This window comes from Passer domesticus, chromosome 8 (assembly GCF_036417665.1).
Source record: "Passer domesticus isolate bPasDom1 chromosome 8, bPasDom1.hap1, whole genome shotgun sequence".
Lineage (NCBI taxonomy): Eukaryota > Metazoa > Chordata > Aves > Passeriformes > Passeridae > Passer > Passer domesticus.
The window spans coordinates 53100736-53117365 of NC_087481.1; the positions used below are offsets into that span (position 1 = coordinate 53100736).

Here is a 16630-nt window from a genome sequence, read left to right on the forward strand (position 1 = left end):
TCCCCGGCGGCGAACACCCACCCGCACCGCCCGGGACGCTCTGGCCGGCCCCTATCCGCGCCCCTGCCCGTGCTCTCCCCTTTCCCGAGGCGGACAGTGGCCGTCCCTCCCTGCGGACCCTGCGCGGCTCCAGGTGCGGCGGGGCCGCTCCAGGACTACACGTCCCGGCGTGCCCGGCCCGGCGGGGCCGGCGCCTGCGCGGGGCTGCGGGGCCGCTCCGCGGTGCCACACCCCCGGGGAGGGAGGCAGGAGCGCCCGAGCCCTGAAACCACCGGGGGAGCCGGCGGGGCGGAGGATGGAGTAGCGGGGCGCGGCGGAGCCGGCAGTGCGGGGAGCGCCGCCTCCGCCCGGGGAGCGCGGGGGAGCGGGCGGGCAGGCGGGGATGATGCGCGGGGGGACAGCGCGCTAGGGGCAGGAGGCGGGTGGTCGCCCGGAGACTCCGCACCTCGGAGTGACGTCCTGCTGCAGTGCCGCTGCCTGCGCTGCCCGAGCTCGTCAATGGAGCTGGAAAACATCGTTGCCAACACCGTTTTGCTGAAAGCCAGGGAAGGTGAGAGAGCGGCGGGAGGGGAGAGGGGGCTGGAGCATCCTTGTCGCAGTCGCCCCTCCGCGGAGCGATGCCCGCGGGATGCGGGCGGGCACCGGTGGGGATGCGCGCCGGTCCCGCCGGCGGCGGCTGTCGGGGTGCCATGTGGCTGTGCCGGCTTTGGAGACGGCTTGTTTGAGACAGAGCCCCGGCGAAAAGGAAAATACCGCTGTTTTTCCCTGTGCGCGGGGGTTTGGGAAAGGAAGTGAATGAGATTGCCGAGATTACAATATTCACCCATCTCTTCCTTCCCCCTTCCCGCCTCCCCCCCTCAAATCTGGTCCCACAGATTGTGCTATTTCAGCGTCTATTGTTAAAGGTCAGCTGCAGATGCATTCATTCAAAAGGGCTTAGCAAATCTGCAAATAGCTTTCCGCGCCGTGTGGTGAGACCGGCAGGATCGTATCGCTTCCCCGTACAGTCATTGCCTTATTCGGCGTTATTAGGTGAGATCATGTTGCTGCAAACATGCCCATTGTTGAGAGCGTGTTTGTCCCCGGCCGGAGCCGGACGGAGGGGCTGGGGGACAGCCCCCGCCCGCGGGGGTCTCCGAGCGGGGGCTGTGCCCCGCGGAGCAGCGGGGATGCTCCGGGCGATGCCGGGGCCGCCGGCGCGGAGCCGCCGCTGCTCGGCGCCCTGCACGGACGCTGCGCTGCCGGCTCGGCGGGGCTCCCGGCAGCATCCCCGTCCCGAGCCCCGACAACCACCGGTGGATCGGGCTCCCGGGGTTCGCTTTCTCCCCGTGGGCAGCGGACGCGGTTTCCTCTCCCCGCGCGGGCGGAAATCCTCCCGCGGCTGCGGAGCGCTGGGCACGGCGGGGCTCGGGGCTCCCCGCGGAGCCCCGTCCGCCCGGGAGCATCCCTCCGGCTGGAGCGGGAGCGCCGCGCACGAGCAACACGTCCTGGGGCTGCGGCATCGCTGCCAAGACGCGATCGCCTTCTGTCTGCTCCAGCCCATTTTTATGTTTGTGTTTATTTACTTGCTTGCTGCTTAAAATAAGGCATTTTTTTCCCAAGCCCTTGGTCAGTTTCTTCCCTGAAAGCACTTGCTGGACCCGGCGTTTTTAGGCGCGGTACAACCTGCAGCCTGTTCTGCGCTGTGCGCCGGAGCTGCCTGCGAGCGGGGCTGGGCACCGCTTGGGTGGGCTTCAGCTCCGGCCACTCTGGAGCTGTGGAACTACGAGAAAAAGCAGCGTTCATTTTGTAAGAGACATCATTCAAATAGTCCGCCCCTGGAGCGATCCTTTTGCTGGGAAAGTAACTCAAATTGTAAAATAGTGTTTATATAACTCACAGGCTGTTGAACTTTTGAGGCTTAGCTAAAGAGTAAAGTCCTGAGATCCTCCCAAAAAAGCTCTACAAATAATAAGGGCAAAGGTGTTCAGCAGATCAGTGAATTATAACTTTTTGACTTCTGATGCAGATATTTTATTTTCTGTTTTAATTTTTAATGTTGTTTAGGATGCAGTTGTTGCTACCAGTCATACAATGCCGGTTTAGATTTCAGTAGACTTTGGGAATACTTTAAAGGACTGGTATTAATTACAGTTATTGTGTGTTGTTTACAGAGAGCTGATATTTTGCAAGTAATTTTAAATGTGCCGCTCAGTTTTATGGTCCTTTTCTGCCATTCTCAGGAAGATGGTTACAGTCATGTTGCTTTATTGTGTTAGAGTTTCATTAAAGAAGCTGTTAGCTATAATCCAAATGGCAGAAATTTATCAAGATTTCCTCCAAACTACATTCCAAGTGTTCTTTAAACCACATATGAACCTCCAACAACATTTTTGGAGGCCTGGTGCTAATTTATTTTAAAGCTTTTTTTTTTTTTTTTTGGAGGGAATATGAATTTTTTTTAAAGGAAGAACAAAGGCAAATGATGTACCTGACAACAGAGCCACAAGTATTATTGCTGTATGAGATAGGTTCCCACACTTTAATTATTGTTGCTAACTGCTATGAGTAAAGTTGTTTTAAAATTTGCAGCAAGTAATGTCGGTTGCTTTCATTGCAGATGAAGAAGACAGACAACATATGTAAGACCAAGAGTAAAAGCAAGTTAATACATTGAAGATTATGGTATCTAAAAATAAGTTTGTTCCAGGTTCTGCAGACTCCATCAACAGATTTAGCTGGGTGAATGTGTAGCCAAAGCCAAGTACATGCCTGTGTGTTTCCACTTGTGAAGTCAAAATCAAAAGCTGTATTGGCTCAAGCACATGCTGGTTGGTGCCTGCAATGTGGTCCTTGATGTTAGGAGAAGAAAAATGATGGAACCGCTCTGCAAATGTTAGTAAAGGCAGAAGTTTTGTCAGAATTGCAAGGGGAACACAAACCTACTCTCAACAGCAAAGGGAATGTCCAGGAGGGGTTTAGGTAGAGCTGCAGTGGGAAATCCAGCAGTGAGGACATTTGAGGGAGTCAGAGGTAGGGCTGAGTGGCCACCACAAATGTTTTATAGCAAATATTGGTTTAAATTTTGCAACTCTTTTGCTCTGGCCTTGGTAGCTTTTTTTTTTTTTTTTTCTTTTTTTTTTTTCCCCCTGTAGTCTCTTGTCTAAATTCCTTCACCCCTGATGTAAAGTAAGCTTTTTAGCTGAAATACCAGGGGGCAAGTTCTATAACTGCTACACAAATACTTGCACTTAAATCCTGATCATCACAATGAGAAGCACACCCAGAATTAACTGATGCCATGTGATACATGAGTAATCTTATTAGAGCAACAAAAAGAGTAAATGTGGTTCACATACAAAAATGCATTTCAGTGAATAATTTTGAGCAGAGAATAAATTTCAGGAAATTTTAATATTTTTGCAGAATATGAAGGTTTTGACACAAAATTACACATAAGTCACTTGTTATACTCAGAAGTCTGTCAGTTTGAACATGTAAGAATGGAGATTTACTGCATTTGAAAGTCCATTCATTATTTATTAGGAGTAAATTTATGCTTTTTCCTCAACTGTAATTTCTCATTTCTTGAATGCAAAGTCCCATTTCACAAATCGCTAATCCCTTTTCAGACAGAACAGAAAATACATCTGGTTTAATTATAGGAACCAAATAGGTATTTGGGAACTATCTAGAATTGCCTGGGGAGAAGAATAACCTAGGAAGGGAAGGCAAGAAAGATGAGAGTCATAAAAAGAAAATCAAAACAATAACAGTTGCAGTCATTTTGGGTTGAGTAAGAACCCCAGATTATGAGGTGGTAAAACATTTATCTGGATCTTCATTGCATCATAGAATGGTTGGGTTGGAAGGGACCTTAAAGATCATCCAGTGCCACCCCTGCCATGGTCAGGGACACCTTCCACTGTCCCAGGCTGCTCCCAGTCCTGTCCAGCCTGGCCTTGGGCACTGCCAGGGATTGGGATCCACAGCTGCTCTGGGCACCCTGTGCCAGGGCCTGCCCACCCTCCCAGGGAACAATTCCTTCCCAATATCCCATCCAGCCCTGCCCTCTGGCAGTCTAAAGCCATTTCATGGCCTTTCTTCTCATCAGCCTTCGTGTTCTGAGTCTCAGCCGGGTGGGTGAGGCACAGAACCAGGCAGCCAGGAGCACTGGAGATCCACCAGCTGCCAGCAGCCAGGCTGGGCAGGGAGGCCCAGGTCACCTTCCAAACGTGTGCTTGCTTGAGAGGGCATCACCAGAAACAAGGAGCCAGGAGAGACCAAGGACTGAGTCTCCCAAGGTCTCAGAGGAACTTCAACAATCCTAATCCAGAATTTCAGTTGTATCCACAGAGTCTAGAATCTGCCCTTGCCTGTCAAAAGCAATAGGCTGATAAAAGACAAGTCTTTCAAAGAGGATGATAATTAAACTACAGTGTTTGTGTGAAAAATAGACAATATGATCTGAAAAGCATGACCAAAGCATGGTGATTACCTGAATGCTTTTCCTCATGAACTGTTCTTCCATAAGATCAGCCTTCCCTGATGTTTCCTGCTGCTTCTGTGGGCATCAGATTCCTCAGACAACACAAAACACATTTCAAAAATACAACTTGACTCTGAAATTGCACAATCCTTAAAAAATTTGTACAAACAGATAAATTCTCACCACTTTGAAGTTCTAATGGTAACTCTGATGTCTAATTTAGTCATTAGTTTTAAAGCAGCCACTTTGGAAGATGAACTGTGTTTTTTGTCAAACCTATTTAGAGTTTCTAAAGTGCAAAATTTACCACGTAAAAGGAAAAAAAAAAATCTTCAACCACTGAAACACAATGCAAATGCTTTTTTCCCTTTTTAGGTAGGCTGGAATTCTAAAATAAGCTTATTTATGGCACCCAAGCAGAGCCTCCTATTGGCCTAGACAAAAGGGGTGACCTTTTATATGCTCAGAGTTTTTTGATGTGTGCACACTGATGCCATATAACATGCAAAATGTTCATAAATTGCTGTATTTTTAGCTTGCTTTTGCAGGATGATCACAGGAGAGATTTGTGTGTGTCCGTACTGGCAGAAGACTAGCAATAAATCCTAAACATGAAACGTGGTTGCTTTCCAAGAACTTGGCTGTGGAGCAGTTGGAAAAAGGGCAGGAGAACAATGAAAAGCATATTTTGAAGGAAAGAAGGTGGCTGTAGTGGCAGCCAAAACTCTATGGAGAATATGGTTATTGCAACTTCATTAACCAGTGCACTGAAAGCAGAATCTAAGGTCCTGTCCTCCATCCCGTGAAGTAAACCCAAAATGCCTTGTAGGACAAACATTGTAAGCAGAGGAAGCTTCCATGTGGTGTCTTAGTTTAGTTTTCTTTTCAGAGTTCAAGAGAAGCTCACCACTTAGTAATAGCTTTCAAAAAAAAATGTAATAGCTTTCAAAAATTCAAGAATGGAGTCAGCCATTGCTTCAGATGAAACAGGGTGCTTTCAAGCAGTAGTTTAAAAAAATAGTTTCCTGGAACCAGGTCTTTCTGGGGAAAAAAGAAAAAGTAACCAGAAGAGTCAAGACCATCTCATTATATTTTAATCAAGGAAATACAGAAAAGGATTTTTCAGGCCTTTCTGGAAAGACTGTGCAAGTCTGAATCACTTCAAAATTTCTTTTTAGAGAGGGCAAATATTTCTGTAGCCACACCTGGCTTAGGGCAAATGTGTGTGCATGTAGAACTGACTTGAAATAGGTTTCCTATGTTGTTTTTTTTAAACATTTTTGATAGCAGGGCTGATGCAGAGCAAGATAGAGCTTTAGCTGTGCCCTTGGTGGACACTCGGGGGTTCTCCAGTCTGCAGGACTGGGGATGTGGCAATGCTGGAGAAATCAAGAGCTCTTCCATCCAAACATTTTCCCTGGAGAGAGGAGCATGCTCTTTCCTGTGTTGTTGTGTGGAAATGTTATGGCCTGATTGCTATCAGTCTTGTTGGGTTTGTAGGCATTTAAAAAATATTTAGTAGTGAGCCAGGTTATTAACACAGAGAACCTATTATGCAGTAAAACTTTTAGTACAAATGTTAACTGTGGAGGTTTGAGTAGAACTACTTACATCTGCTCCATTAATCTCATGGGATTGCTTTCCTCAAGTGCAAAATAATAAATCTAAGAAGAGACTGCCTGTCTCTGTTATCAGGATGTTCTTTTTCTGAGAAGGTTTTAACTTAGTGTTGCTGAAATTACCCACTCAGAAAAGAATTTTTAGTACTTATACAAGACATTGACATAACTTTATGACTCTTTTTTTTGGTGTTAGTTAAGAATACTCTGAGAACTTAGTGAAAAACACCCAGAAGAGGTGGTTTTAGTGATGCTCTGATGAGTCTTGCCAGAGCAGCAGCACATGGACCAGACCAGCCCACGTGTCTTTGTGATAAACAGCTGCAGAATATGAAAGTTCTGAACACAGTCATGCCCCAAGTAGAGCCCTACCTGTCCATGCCTTTGTCCCCAGTGAGCTGGGTTGGCATTTGCTGCCCCATTTTGAAGGAGAAAATGCTTAAAGAGGAATTCAGCAGCTCTGACTCTGCTGCTTTAGGCCCTGTGGGTATGTTACACCTGCTTGGTGGCTGATATTGCTTCCTTTTCCCTTTATACCTGTGGACAGCACAATGTGTTACTCCTGGAAAAAATCCACAACAAAGAGCCCACAACTGCATCCTGGCTGACGTCTTGGAAGATGAGCTCCCTTTCCAGGTACTGCTGTGCTAGCTGAGAGCTGCCAGTGATCTCTTCCCAGCTCAGAGGGTGAAGACCTGTGTGCTGAGGACTTTGATGTTTGCAGGAAGGGTCTGAAGCCCCAGCTGTGTAGTCAGACTTGCTGCAGATGTGTTCTGACCCCACAAACCTCAAAACTGGCTGCTGGGATGGGGCAGGGTCCTCCTGCATGGGTAGAGACACCAGTTGTGGTTCTGTTGTTCAGCTGATTCTTCTCCCACACTGGTTTCCTGCCAGTGTTACTCCGTGGATGATGTCTGGTTTGTATTGATCCAGGGAAAGCTACAATATCACATCAGAATCCATATTGTTGCACTGAAAAACTATAAAAGCAGACTGTTTTATCAAAGCAGTTACTGTGCTTATGTAAAAATCCTACCAAACAAACACAGGACAGAAAATTGGGAGTTAGGGATCGAACTCATGCTCATCTGAGATCTTCGCCTGCATCTTTATTTTGAAAATATTCTGTGAGCTGTGTGAGTTTTCTGTGTGGCAGTGGGGAAGAAAATAATTGGTTACCCCCTGTTTTTACTGGCATGTAATCTAAACAATAACAAGATGATATAATCCTAATATTTCTTTAAGACCACAGGATGTGATATTAAATTAAAAGGCCAGGAAAATAAAGAACCCTGCAGTTTGATTACACTCAGCTGGATTATCTTTGTAATTATTTTCCTTGGAAGATTTAGAAATTAGTATGGCTTTGTGAAAAAGATTAAGTAGGGAAACCAAAATTAAAGTAAACAATCTAAAGAAAATATTGCAAAGATGATGGGTATTTTACTTAATTTAAAAAAAAAATGCACCAAGTTGCCTGTTAAAAATGAAAGGATGGAACAAAACACAGGTGAGGAGGAAGATGGATGAGGCTGTTCCACTGACTCAGCTGCTTCTAGCTCATATAATGTCCTTTCAGATATAGTTTAAAAACTGTCAAAAGCAGTTATTCAGGGAAGAAGGGCAGGCTGAAAGGAGCAGAATTACACACAGGTACTCAAGCCTCAATTGAGACCTGGGAACAAATAATGCAAATAGTGAAGGTTGTCTGTGTTCCAGGATGAGAACAGTTATTCACAGAGAAGGTTTTGGTGGTACAGCCAAGGCTGAAAAATGTCTATATCCATCATTTCCAGCACCTAGGGATGTGTTTGCTATGCATGAGTAGTCCCATGGACTTCATGGGCTCTGCTTGCTGGCTGGAAATGCAGCTTGTTTGTGCTCGGGGATCAGCCAGCTCTCACTGCAGCAGAGCTGTTCCAGGCAGTAAAACCACATGGATAGAGCTGAGGGGAAACTACTGGAAGCCACTGGGAAAGGCCTCCTACGTCATCTTGTCCCTGGTCTGCCATGTACTTTTTAAGGTATGAAACATTTTGGTGTAAAAATGACTCCATTTATGGGTCTGTCTCTCTAGATTTTTTTTTAATGAGCCCAAGAAATCTTGGTTATTTTTTTTCTCTTACTCCCATCTCCTTTACTCACGCAATCCCTTTTGTACAGTTTTCATTTTCCCAGGTACTTTCTGTTCCTCACCAGTTACAGTCTTGCCAAGTCGAGCAGGATTTGTTCTTTGCTTCCTCCAGCCTGTCAGCGTGGATGGCCCAGCTCAGCTTTTGTGCATTCAGCGTTGCTGTTCCCTCCTGGCGGTGGGTTCCTTGGCCAGGCAGGGAGGCTGAACCTGCTCCTCAGCCTGCCCCACCTCAAAACCAGCTTCTGTGGTGGGGACAGGCCCTGGGGAAGGGGCAGGACCCCCAGGGTATTCCATCAGGGTGTTTCTGAGCAGTTTCTCCCACTGAGGGTGCTGGTGGAGCTCCCTGTTGTCCCCAGGATGCCGGAGAGGCGGTGAATAAGCTGGAGCAGCTATTTTTTGCCTTGGTTGAGTATTCTCTTGGGTCCCATTGAATGCATGATTTCACTATGAGCCTGGCTTTTCCTGGTAGGCTGAGGTTGTGTTGCAAGTTCTAGAAGTTACCGTATTTTTCATACAATACCTCTTTTGCTTCACTACTGAAAGGGCCAATCCTTACCTTGTGTGGGTGTGGAGAGGGATGACTTTTTAGATGCTGTTTGCTGGTTCCCAGTACTCCTGAACCCATCCCTTTTTCCTAGCATCATTCTCCCAGCGAATAAATTTGGATGATTTTATTTCCTCTCCCTGTTGCAGTAGTCTAAACTTTTCTAGACCAAAATTCCCATATTTTGTTCTTCCCACTTCTCTGTCTAGTTTATTTTCCTGGTCTTCTGTTTCTGACACCACCTTTGAATTTGAGAAGTCTTTGATGTACTGTTTAAAACACATTTAATTAGTTTGGATTAAATGTCAGTTTCCTGGCCACATGTAAGGCTTTATGTATTTACACACTCCCATTATCCTTGGTTGCTCTTTGGTGAGTGTTTAGTCTGTGTGACAAGGCTCCTGTCTAAAATTACTGGAACTGTTCTTTTTTTCCTCTCCATGCTTGTGTTAGGAGAGACCTTCATGGCTCTATAGGAAGTCTTTATTTACAATGAAAGCTTTAGACTCTGCCTGCCTCAGAGTTCTCCCTCAGTTTTATCTTGTGTGTCCCAGGAAAGGGCCTGCCTGCCAGGAGAATGGAGAAATTCTGTAACATTACAGTGGTGTTCACTTAGCAGCATCTGCAGAAGGCACTGATGGAAGATCTCTCGTGGGGAAAAAAAAAGATTAAAAAAGGAGAGAAATGCAGCTGGAAGAAGAGGAGATTCAGAAACAAAGGGGAGATGTCAATGATGCCAAGTGAAAACAGCACCAGTGCATACTCCGTGACACTTCCGTCAAAATATTCCTGCAGGCAGTGCAAGGGAACTGACACCTTTAACAAGCTGATGAGTTGGAAAGAATGGATGCCAGGCTAAATCATCATTTAGCCAAGGTTGCCAGAATCTCTGTGGAAGGTATAGATATGTGTAGATACGTATTCATTCATACTGGTGTTGTTTAATTCTTGTCCTTAGCTTTCTGCTGATTTCATCTTCCTCTTCCCTCTTAAGTTGGGTCTTGTTTCTTCCTAGGGATGAAGGTTATATTGGTAATCTTTTTCAGCCAATGGCCTCTCTTCCATCTTCTTCAGTTTTGGTTGTTATAGATGTGGTTTCTTTATTTTGCCAGTGCTCTGGGTCTCTATGAAGGAGGAGAGGTTTTAGTGAAAAGAACTGGAAACCAGTAGGGTTGCTTTTTGTAGGGGTGATCTTGCTACTTGCACAGCAAACCTTTCTCCTGCAGAAATCATTGGAACAAGCTACTTTTCCTCTTTTGTTGCACAAAAATGCAACTGCTCACCATGCAGAGGAGATTTTACTTGGCTATCAGTTATGGAAAATTAAGGGAATCTAGACATTCATCCTTAATCTTACTATGAGAGGAAGGATAGTTGCCCAGTGCAACATTTGGAAGCTATGAAAAGGCTTACAAATACAGGAGTTTGGACTAATCTTTCTATCTCCCTCCTTAGCAATTCCACATCTACATTCCATCTTTGCATCATGGTTTTGTCTTCTCTGAGGATGCCAAATTATAAATCATACATTGAGTGAGAATTCCTCATGAAGCATGCATCTGGGAAAGTTTGTGTTCTGTTTATTTCAGCAGCAGCAGAGTTTTGGGAAGAGCTGTCCAGGTGATTTACACATGATGTAAGGTTCTCTCTGGGTTACCTTACACCTGTCCTGGAAGCTTTGTGTGTTTTGTGTGCATCTCCTTTCACTCTTTGCTGGGTGAGAGACAAGGAGTGGTTCAGGAATGAAAAAAACCCACAAAACTTTAGCACTCTGGTTTGCAGAGCAGGTGACAGAACAGAAAAGCATTTGAAGTAAATCTCCTTCTTGTCACATGCCACTGATGGACACTGAATAGCAGCAGGTGCCTGTGGAAAGGCTGGGATGTCACAATCCCTCCTCAGGCTGATTTTTTTCAGCCTCCCATTTGAGGGCCTTACTGAGCAGAAGAGACCCTGTGGGACTTAACAGAGAGATCTATCCTTTGTGAATTTGTTTAATCCATTTTTTTGGATCACATTTCTGCTTTTGGCCTGAGCAGCTTTCTGTGGTGATGAGTTCCATCATGTAAGAAAAGCATGCAAGCTTCCCCACATGTGTCCTTCGTGAGGGACTTGGTCAATGTATGACTTATGTTTTGGCAGCCTCAGAAAGCAGTCATTGTGAAGACGTGGAAGTGTCTTGGAGGGGGAAGAAAGGGAATTATCCACAAATCAATCAAATATTTCTGGGGTTTTGCTGTGTTGGTTTGGTTTTAACTTTTTTTTTTTTTTTTAACATGTTGATTTCATTGCTTCTGTGATTTATATTAGACCATCCATGATTTTATAGCCTTTTATCATGTCCTCTAATAAACAGTGTATCTCCAGGCTGAAAGGTCCAAGTCTGTCATCTCTGTCCCTCTGCATCTTCTGATTCTGTGTCCTTTTTTTTGAATTGGGTGACCAAAACTACCTGGCACTGGTGTGCACTGTGGGCAGTGGCACAGTGGTGCTGGCCACTTGCACTTTCTTCTTGTCACCATTTTAACTTGATGTTTGTTTGTGTTTTTTCCCCACTGCCACAAGTATTCATTACTAGGCCTATTGATGGTGACCTCAGAATTTGTCTCCTGAGCTGCAATGTTTAATTTGGAACCCATTGTTTGGTGGATATAGCAAGAGTTGTTTTCTTTCATGAGCAATATTGTGCTGACACAGAATATAGCCTTTTTTTCCTCCTAATTTTTAAGTGATTTAGTACTGAAAAATGCTCCTGCAACTCTTCACAGGCTGTTTTTGTTACAACTGTCCTGAAGAAATTCATCTTGGCAGCAGGTGCCATCTTGTTATTTATCTCTTTTCCAGACACTTATAAATACACTGAATAGTCCAAATCCTGATGCAGATCTCTGTGGCACCCTGTGAGCAGCCCTGCTCCACTGTCAAATTCTTATCCCTGATTTTCCATCTTGTCAACTGCTACGGACTCACAGCAGGGTCCTCTCTCCAGAAACAGTTCAGTTTCTTAAGAATTGTTGGGGAAGGGCACTGCCAAGAAAATCACTGTTCAAAAGTGTCAAAATCCACCTGCCCAGGCAGCTGTGAGTGCAGACGACTTCTTCCAGAGGTGGGGAGGAAAAGGGAATGAGAAATGTAGGAATTTGCCAGCTGATGGCAGTGTTTGAAGGAGCCATTCCTGAGACAACTGAAGATTGGCAAAGAAATGAGGGTTGCACCAAGGGCTGAGGGACAAGGTCCCAGGTGAGCACTCTTAAAATGGGCACTGTAAAATGTACCCATCAAATCTCTGAGGCTGTTGTAAGGTCAGGGGTCTCCCCTAATGCCCCAGAGGAGTGTGATATCTTCCAGTGGGCCACTGGGTACAGAACACTGAAAAATGAACCCCCATCCCCAAACCCTGCCAATCATGGTACAAAAAAAAAAAAAAAGAAAAAAAATAGAAAGGTGTTTTCAGGTAATTAATCTTTAGGACTTGTACACTAAATACTTGCCTCTGTCCATGCATGCATGCACAGGATCAACCTCTTCCATCAGACAGCCTAATCCAAAATCTCTAGCAGGTCTCAGGACATTTGTTATTCTGGCTCATGCAGACCTCCAGCTGCAGAATGTTTATTTGGCTGTGAAAAGTCTATGAAGTAACAATCTTTGATGGATTCAGCATATTGTTTTCTCTTCCTTTTTTGGGAGGCTGTTTGCCTCCAGCTCTCCTGGGGAACACATCTCTCTTTTCTGTGTATCATAAATACCAGAGGCCACGGAGGGCTGTGGAGGTGGCACAGGTAGGAGCCTGCACTGCACAGAGCTTGCCTAAAAGTAACGCTGTAATCAGACTGCACAACAAGTTAATGTTTAACCTTGCCAGCATTTCAGGCTGCTAATAATTTATCCTTGCTTATTAGCAGCTTACGGCTTGAATAATACCACGACACTGGGATTGTTCGTGCAGGCAAGTGAAGGAAGTAAACTCTGGCTCGAAAGCAGATAGGGAAATTTATTATTTATTGAGTGACCTCTCCAAGACCTTCGTGTGGTGGTTGATGTAAGAAAACTGGTAATTGCATAGAGTGAAATAAGTAGAAGGCAGCTTTTAAAAACTTGTATGTGTGCTGTGTAAATGATGCTTCCAAGATGAAGCTCAAGTCTATATGTTGCAAATCTTTTTCAAAGGGATGGTTGGAATATATTTTAAAGCAAACGTTTACCAGCTGTGTGAAGGCATGAAGCTCGCTTAGAAGCCCAGAAATATTTTACAAGGTGAGGACAGAGCATGCTTTTGTTCAGAGTCCCTGGCCTAAATTTTAAAAAATACTTAGGGATAAAAAAAAAAAAAAATCAGCTTTTAGATACAATGAGCTGAGAAGAAATTAAAAGAGGGAATTAACTACTGGATATTAAACTCTGTTAAAATGTGCATTCTGTGCAGGGAAGAGGTAAATGTGAGAGGTCTGGCATGTTTCTAGGGCCAGATACCAAGGAGGGCAGGCAGCAAAGCTTTGACCTCTGCCCTTTGTTCGTCTCTGTGCTCGCTGTTATCGCTCAGATCCTGGGATGCAGCATCACACCTTAAAGGGGGAATGTAGAAATGCTGCCTGTGTGAACCTGCCAATGCAGGTGCCAGCTGAAGATGCCATTTTATGAACACTGAAGCAGGTAATAAGTTTCAGATGTGAATAGTCCCATAAGGTGAACAATTTGTTGACAGAGGCAATTTGAGCAGTTGTCATCAGTGAAATTCTTCACATTCCTGGCTCTTGCCTTCTTGTATAAAAAAAAAAATCGCATTTTGTGTAAGTAGTTAGAGGGTCTGATGCCTAATTCCAGCAGATAATTGTGGGAAGACTGTTTTTTAAGAAGGTTTTGCTTGTTTCATTAAAAAGGTGATGAGATTTGCAGGTGCTTTGGTAACACAGATATGCACTATTACTGTTATCTTTTCATCTGGACTGATTGCAAATCACAATGACTGTGCTTAAAAATCACAAACAAGTGATGTATTAACTCCTCTAATATCTCATTAGAGATGGAGTTTCATTTGATCTTAGTAGATGATGTTCAGCTGGAGGATGAAGCTAAGTTTTAGGACTGCAAAGTTTTGCCCAGGAGTGAATTTTTCTTTTTATAAATCTTACTGTTTTCCTCTAGGGAGGGGGAAGAGGGAGAGAACTAGCTTGACAGGAATCAGTTGTTTTGATTTAAGATAATGTGAGGAAATGGTATCTTCCAATAAATACAGATTTTATTAAAGTTGAATACTGTGACAAATAGTTTAGACTTAGAACGTCAGATTTGGTATGTAAGCAGAGCAACTCCACTGAGATTTGAGTGCATTGCTAAGATTAATGAAATATACTTTGTAAAGAAGGGCAATGATTCACTGAGTAAAAATAGGCAGCATCTTAAAGACCTTGTAAACACAGCTATTAATTTTACAACTACAATCTTACACTCTTTGTCTTAGTCTGAGAATAATGCCACTGCATTCCCTGACACTACTCAGTGGGTACAAATTCAGCTCTTAAATAGATGTTTGAATAGATTCTGACAGTGGCCACAGTTGCATTTTTGTTTGCGTGCTGTGTCCATGCTTTGGAGCAGCTTCATGATACTTCAGCTGTATAAAATATTAATCTCTTCCCTCTTAAGCCATCACCCACACCACAAATCCTGCTTGATACACTTGCTGCAGACAGTAATGACAATACAAAAGGAGCCACAACTGACGTGTCCCTACTTTTCTACCTACCTATTTCAGGATTTAGCAGCCTAGAAAGTACTCCTTGGTGTGAGGCACTTAATCCCCTCCATTTCTGATTGTGTTTAATGCTTACTTTTAATGCCATAGTTCACGTTTGATTTGAAGGAAGGGGAATCTCTTCCCCCTTCTATTTCTCAGGTCTTGTAATTTTTATGCATTCTTTTCAGTATGAGAGAGAAGCTTTCTTTAACTTGACACACCTTTGTGTTGATCTTTCCAACAGCTCCTGTCTTATGCCATTGTCTTGATCTTCTACATGAGGTGTATATTTGTTTCCTTTCAAAAGAAGGAAGCCTCAAAATTTGGGCAGGAGGCAAAGGCCCAATCCAAGCTCAATGATATTATTTCTTTTTTAATGGAACATGGCAAAGTCACCATCATTTTCCATTGAACCCACTGGCCATGAGTGTCTTTTTTTTTCTTCTAAGCTAGAAAGCACAAGAAAGCATATTTGGTGCCAATTCCTTTAACTTCTGAGAAATAAGGCAAAGGCTCAGCTTACTGCTTATGCAGGAATATTAATAATCACTTTATATCAATGGAGTAAGCACAAAGATCACAAATAAAATTTACTGAACTCTACTCTGTGAATTCTGTAGGGTTATTAAATTTTCTCCTCACCCTTGTGATTCACTGCTTTTACCATTCTTGCAGGGTCCTGAACCTCTACTTTTAGATTAAAAGCAAGAATCCAGTAATTCATCTCCATACAGTAACCTGCCCATAGGAAGAATCAGCCCAGTTGACCAGACTGCTATCTGGATATTTAAAACATGATCAAATGCTTAGGCTTTCATGTCAATCTGTAACTACTGGCACAGACCTGGGTGTAATTTGTGCTCTGACTCCACCTTGTTTTTAGCAGTGGAGGAGTGTTATTTGACAAGCAGCTCCTTTTCTGGCCAGGGTACCCCACATACCACCCACTGCAACGTGGTGAGAAGTGATGGGACGTGACCTGTGGTGCTGAACACTCATTTGTACATGTTCCTGTCTGTGCCTATCTACCTCTGCCTGTTCCCTCACTGTACATGCTTTTCATGAAGAAATAACAGTACTTTTTGGGTAAAGTGCAGCTCCCTTAGAGGATGCTGTAGCTGTCCTTTTGAGGGGTGGGGATTACTGTCCCTCTGCTGCATCCCAGCTGTGCAGTGCCCTGGGGCTCAGCCCCTTCCCTGTCTGCCTGGCAAGGGGGACAGGGCTCAGGGTATGGCCCCTTCATCCAGCCCCTGGCAGCAAGAAACTTCCAGCCCTAGGAGACATATCAGGGACTCACAGCTGTTTAAGAGGGGTCTGGGATCAGTTGGAAAGTGAGCAATTTTTCTAACTGTGAGTAAATCCTGCACCTGGAAAGAGAAAAGGACTCAGGAGACTGAAACTGGAGCAGAGCAGGCCACCAAGCACCACTCACAGTTGTGTGTCCCAGCACTGGCATAGAAGGTTTTTTTTCCTGCCTTTTAAGTTGTGATGGATGAGGCTGGAGAAGAGGAGAGTGGTCTGTACCACCAGTTAACTTGGTGCATCTGAGTCAACTGTTTAATCTTTCATGGTCAAAAGCTCTTCTGCAACCAACCTGTGTTCTGTAAAGCAGCTGAACTTAAGGATCTAATAAAGGAATATTAATGCAGGTGTCTCTGTTACATGGAAAACAGAGTATGCAATGACGTCTCCCTCTGCTGTGGAGCAGCATGTGGTTTTTATTTTCTGTGTATAAATCAGCTTATTTTGTTTGTTTTGTAGTAATTTGTAATATGTGGATCAATGTATTCTACAGGAACTTGCACTAATTATTCAGGAATGATCCCCTATTTAATTGTTAGGACTAGTTTTTCAGCCTTTCATTAGCTGTGCCATGTAAGCAAATTTTAAAAAATACACGTCATCATTAATTATCTTATAGGGGAGTCATGAGTAATGCCACTCTGATGTCTGAGCAGATCAAGGAACATTCCTGTAGCTGACACCCTGGGAACTTTCCCTTTGAAGTCTCTGTAGACTTTGGCTGATTGAAAACCTCAGGACTATGTCCACGTTTGTGTTCTCAAGTTAAACCAGGTGAATTCTTTCTGCTTCTTCATGACATTTTTTTGAGATAACTGCATATCAT

General features: G+C 44.2%; 1 protein-coding gene across 1 annotated transcript in view; it reads left to right on the forward strand.

Moving 5' to 3' along the window:
• The first annotated feature begins 269 nt into the window (after window positions 1-269).
• The window catches only part of GRK5 (G protein-coupled receptor kinase 5), a 155785-nt gene continuing 139424 nt past the window's right edge, over window positions 270-16630 (forward strand). The window contains exon 1 of the mRNA XM_064431455.1: window positions 270-550. Within this exon, the coding sequence (XP_064287525.1) occupies window positions 499-550 (52 nt within the window). The 5' untranslated portion in view covers window positions 270-498. The remainder of the gene's footprint in view (window positions 551-16630) is intronic.